The 6,000-nt window shown below is 41.1% G+C and overlaps 1 protein-coding gene across 1 annotated transcript in view; it reads right to left on the minus strand.

Annotated features, from left to right (window-relative positions):
* The window catches only part of LOC308100635 (uncharacterized protein), a gene marked incomplete at its 3' end in the record, with an annotated part of 59,163 nt that extends 53,462 nt beyond the window's left edge, over positions 1-5,701 (minus strand). Inside the window, exon 1 of the mRNA XM_080449700.1 lies at positions 5,418-5,701. Coding sequence (XP_080305826.1) covers positions 5,418-5,649 — 232 coding nt within the window. The 5' untranslated portion in view covers positions 5,650-5,701. The remainder of the gene's footprint in view (positions 1-5,417) is intronic.
* Positions 5,702-6,000: the final 299 nt, after the last annotated feature.

Consider the following 6,000-nt stretch of genomic DNA (forward strand, 5'->3'; position numbering starts at 1 on the left):
GCTGCCTGTAGGCGGCCATTGCTGCGGTGTCGCGTCCGCGGAGCGTTGACACCGCAGCCCAGGGCAGCGCTCCGTGGATTCGTGTATAGCCAGCATCAATCTCTCACAGCCAGTTAGCTGGCTTTCCAAGGCAAATGTATAGAAAAATATATATCAAAATAACACGTTACTTGTTCAATATGAATATACTGTAGTGGGTTATGACCATGTCGGTCTGTGTCGCAACAAGGAAGAACAAGACATAAACCCACAAACTCACACACACACACACACACACACACAGACACACACACACACACACACACACACACACACACACACACACACACACACACACACACACACACACACACACACACACTGTGTGGTCATACATTTAATGTGCAGGGCACTAGCAGTACCTGCTAAATTTAAAACGGGAACATTTTACATCTGAATATTGTCTAAAGTTACATTGTTTGCATCATTGTATGTGTACATTTTACTTCTTTTGGATAGAAATCAGACACAGAATATCCGTTCAATATAATATAGAAAAAACAAAATTTTCACAAAAGAATGATCACATCTCACTATTTAGAAGCAGCTTGTAGTTCTGCTGAAGCAGCTCTTTAAGGAGCAAGCAGGCAGGCTCTATTAGCTCAATGTCACTTTTAACCCATTTTGGGTGGGAACCCCTATTTGTAACTATACCTTTCAGGATGGGAACCCCTTTTGGGGTGCTATGTTTATAGGAACATACAATACATTTGTTGACATTTTTAATACATTTTTGAAGTTTTTCAGAAAACCTAGGTCAGGATTTAGAAGGCGTTTTTAGAATCGACCTCAGGTCTAAATGGGTTAAGGAGTAAACGTGTGTACAAACATACAATACAAGAAATCATCAATACTAATCAATACTAGGAGCAATACAAGTATATTTACAGAAAAACTGAGGGGGGTCATTTATTTTGTCAGCTAGAAGATTTGTCTAGATCCAGTTGTAAATTGCAGACAGGTTCTCTTTTATGGTGGTTTTGAAGGCCCAGAGACCCCCAGGGTCCTAGAGGGGTTCCCCTCAGAGTGCATATCTCCACCAAGTTGATATGCCAACTTCCTCCAGAGGACACGCACACACGCACGCACGCACGCACACACGCACGCACGCACGCACGCACGCACGCACGCACACGCACACACTAAGCTGCACTTTCATCAATGACGTTAAGGCAAACATATTTTCTCACAGATCCAGTTGAATTTTGTATTGGAACATATCATATTTCTCCATCCTTCTCCATACAAGATTGAATAGAATACACAGTTCCGTTCTATTGTATAGTTAGCAGGAAATCCACTGGCCCAGTACCTGTAGAGTAAACAACAACATGTTAACCTCATCCACTCAATCATTCACATACAGAGACTTTGATAGAATTATAATAGAACAACTAATAAAATGTCTCACTGTGTTGTCAGAGGTGTTCCATCCACCCAAGTCCATTTCTCCTCAGTCTTTTTCAGACCAATCCAAGAATCTGCATGACCACTCAATCCTCTGATGAATTCCTGATCATTTGACAATGATTGAACATAATTTATTTTCTCTAATACATATAATCATGGAATCACAAAATAAGCATTTTTGTGGATGATGGACACCTGGGCACCACATGCATGTATGCAGTTTACGCACGCACGCACGCACACACACACACACACACACACACACACACACACACACACACACACACACACACACACACACACACACACACACACACACACACACACACACACAGATACACTAACCTGTTCTTCTTCACTGTTAATGACCACCAGATCAGCTCCTGCATTCAGACATTGATCTCTACTTTCATTCCAGGTCTTCGCTTCAGCAGATCTGTAATAACAGCTGCATCCAAACTTCTTCCATTCACTGGGACACGACTTGACTAAACATTAAACACAAGTTTTATTGATTCAATGCACTTATAATCATTCTAATACGTACTGCAATTGTAATAGTGATAGTAGTACTAGTGAAATACTAAACCTGAGTCATAAATTATCTGATTAATGTTAGCATAATGATGAGGTTTTACTACTAACCAAAATATGGTGATGGTGATACACCAACAATGATAATGTTTTAGGCCACATCCACACGGAGACGATTTTAGGTGAAACCGCATACGTTTTTAATCGTTTACACGTTTCGTCCACACAGAGCCGGCGTTTTGAGTGCCCGTAAACGCACATTTTTGAAACCGGGTCCCAGAGTGAATAAATCTGAAAACGCCACCCTTGCGTCTCCGTGTGTACAACCAAATACGCATCTTTCCTGAACCGATGACGCTATAGCTCCACCTCTCGCTTAACCCGCATGCGCCGAGCACCCCCCCCCCCCTGCATGCGCCGGGAGGAGGAAATTACCTACCTGGGTTCCATCTTGGAGGCAAACCTCTCCGGTAACAAAAACGCAGAAAGAGTGATCAAAAAGGTTAACCAAAGAACACGCTTTTTCTACTTCTTGGCCTCAATCACAAAACCCATCTAACCCCTGCTCATTTTGCTAGGATTGGATGGCTTAGGGTTGAGGACAGAGTACAGCAACTTGCTATGGGCCTGGTCTTCAAGATACACCACAACATTGGGATCCCCCTGTATTTGTCTAAATACTTCCAAAATGTTAATGAAGTCCATGATCATAACACCAGAGGCAGCTCCACAAAACATGTTCAACCCAGATTTGGCTCAACAAAGGGAATGAACTCGTTCTCATGCTATTCATCAAAAATGTGGAATGCCCTACCAAAAGGAGTAAAGGAGTGTAAAACCCTACACCTGCAGGAGGCTGCAATTCGAAAATGGCCCCTGTCTAAGTCTTAACCTACCCCCCTACCCCCCCCCCCCCCCCCGATTTATTTTTCTTCTCTTTTTCACTCTTCATACCAGTAACCTGTAAGCTGATTGTATGACATTCTGTATAGTAGTGTGTATATCTGTCTGTCTCTTATATGTCATCATGATTTGTGTGCATGGGGATCTCATCTTAAACAAGCTCAGTGCTTAATGAGTCTCCCAGTTTAGTAGACCTTGTATTGTGAATTTGTACTTCCATGTACTGATGTTCTCATGTCTTACTAAATAAAGTACATCAATCAATCAATCAATCAATCAATCAATAATCATTTACGCGACCCTATCGGTTGGGAGTAGTATTGCACGCTGATACATTATAACTATGAGAAATTGGCCGCCGATCGGATTAAAATGCTCTTTATTTATTTATTTATTTTTATTTATTTTTTATTGAACAATACGGAAGATACGGGTACTTACACCCACTCGAAGTGAATTGTAACATCCATGGCCATGAGTTAAGCACTTTATATTTGAAATCTGAACGTTTATATGTACTGTAGATGTATGGGTTGTAAATAGAGAAAGTACAAATACCCGGTTGAATTCAGCCAGGGCGGTAGTGACGACGTTCGCAACCTAGCTGATGCGCAGCATCTCGACTATAGTTGACCAGTGGGCAGGCATGCAATGCTCATTTGGTATGTTCTTGCACTCTATTTCAATGACGTGACACGCACGTCGCTTAACACCTACACTGCAAGTCACACAATGGACAATTGATATGCATCTAGGCTTATTCCTATGTTAATTCGCTAGGTGTGAGTCGGGAGCCTTTGAAAACTTTGTTGAGGTGTGAATTTAAAGTAGTTTTAAATCTATGCGTGTGCCTGCGTGTGCTCCTGGTCAAATAGGTTCCGGCACGGCGTGCAAGGCCGTCCAGTGAGCATTATTCATTTGGGTGGAAGAAGTACTCGGATATTTTACTTAAGTAAAAGTAGCAATACCACAATATAAAAATACTCTGTTACAAGTAAAAGGCCTGTGCTCAAAATGTTACTTGAGTTCAATCAAAGTAAAAGTACAAAAGTATTGGCATCAAAATATACTTAAAGTACTGAAATGTTTGAAAATAGCTGATCTACAGGCTCACAATGCGTTGCGATAAGCGTTGTGAGCTTGTAGATCGGCTATTTTCAAATAGACTATGTAAAATAGGGCAAATAATGTATGTTTTATAATGTAATGATTTATATCTGCAAAGTAACTAGTAACTAAAGCGTTCAAATAATTGTAGTGGAGTAAAAGTACAATATTTTCCTCTGAGATGTAGTGGAGTAGAAGTAAAAGTATTGAAAATTGGAAATACTCCTGGAAAGTAAAAAAATACCTCAAAATTGTACTTAAGTACAGTACTTGAGCAAATGTACTTAGTTACTTTCCACCACAGCACCACCCACAGGCCGACCATATATACTACAGCGTTTTCAGTTTGTGGTGTTTTCAGCGGTTTCGTGTGGACACACACATTTCTTGAGACGATTCTGTGTGTACGGTAAACTTTTTGAAAATGACTCCATGTGGATGTGGCCTTAATCTATGTTTACCACTACATCTCTGGCTGACAATAATTAAAATATCAATAATAATCAAACTCTAATTAAATTCCTTCCAAAATGTTTATGATCTCTCTCAGTCTCACCTGCACATTTAATAAGCTGCTTTACTTCTCTTTGTAGCTGCTCTCTCTCAATGGTCAGGTTGTGGTTGTTGTTCTCCAACCAAAGGTTTTTCTCCAGAGTCAAGTTGATATATTTGGTCAGAAGCAGATTTTTCTCCAGAGTCAGGTTGTTCAGTAACCAGTCATTGGCTGGGTTACCTGTAAAGGACAAAACAGTGATGATAAACTACTGCTATACTGTTTATGATGAGGGGAAGCATCTGTGTGTAAAATTAACTTTGTGAAGAACAAAACTCAATGTTACTATTCTCTTTTACATGCATATGTTACGGTCTAATCTGTGTATTAGATCCATAACCATATTAATGAAAAATGTGTGTAAAAAGACTAATCACATCAAGGTTTAGGGTAATGCTGCAGTGGTCTTTAGTTGCCAGAGCAAGAAAATATCAGTGACAAACTCCCTGAGTGAGTGATGTGGTAGTTTTAGATCTACTCACGTTGTACAGCCTGGCCGATGATGACAGCCATCAGGCTAAGACACAACATCCCCAGACATACAGAAACCACTCTGAGAGGGTTTCTCCACTTGTTAGAGCTCTGTCCTGTAATGGAATGAACAACTATAGGTGTGCAGAGACTAAGACCAAGACATGAGTTTAAAAGCCCTGCTACACCCAACCTGATAGTGATTTAAACCGTCTAAAATACACGCTAAAGGTACAAAGAGGGATACGCTTGTTTGTTTTATGCTGCAAGAAAATCTGAATGAAATCATCTTTTCCTGCTGCAGGGAAGACAATGTCTTTTTCTTGTACAATAAACTCATTTTTCCACTTTGAAACAGAGAAATCACTCTGACAGTGATTCACACTGTTGGCCAACTCACCCTGAGTGTGTCTTCCTGCTGTGTTGTCTCTCATGTCCTCCTGTTGTCCAGAGACCATGTCGTCCACTCTCTCATAGACGACGTTGGCCACACTGTCATAGATGATGTTGTCCACTACGATCTGATCCATCTGTCCACTGATGTCCTCAGTGTCCCCTCTCTGTCCTCCGTCTCTGTCTCTCTGTCTCTCCTTCTTTATCAAGTCTGACATGACGTATCTATCTGTAGACATCTTACAAGGATTAGAGGCTTGGAAAGTAACTGTTGACAACAAATAGTATACGTGTCTGTTATATTCCTCTGCTGCCTTGATTAGCTGATCTACTGATCAAAATATCACTTTACGTTACGTGACAGACAGACAGACAGACAGACATGATCACATGTTCTGTGTCTGTCTGTCTGGTAGCTGGTTAGCCCAGTAGCAGCCAGGAAGAACGAGACAGAAACCCACAAACACCCACATCCGTCTGTACACAAACACACACACACACACACACACACACACACACACACACACACACACACACACACACACACACACACACACACACACACACACACACACACACACACACACACC

This window comes from Gymnoscopelus braueri (genome assembly GCF_963280865.1).
Source record: "Gymnoscopelus braueri genome assembly, chromosome: 14".
In the NCBI taxonomy this organism is placed as follows: domain Eukaryota; kingdom Metazoa; phylum Chordata; class Actinopteri; order Myctophiformes; family Myctophidae; genus Gymnoscopelus; species Gymnoscopelus braueri.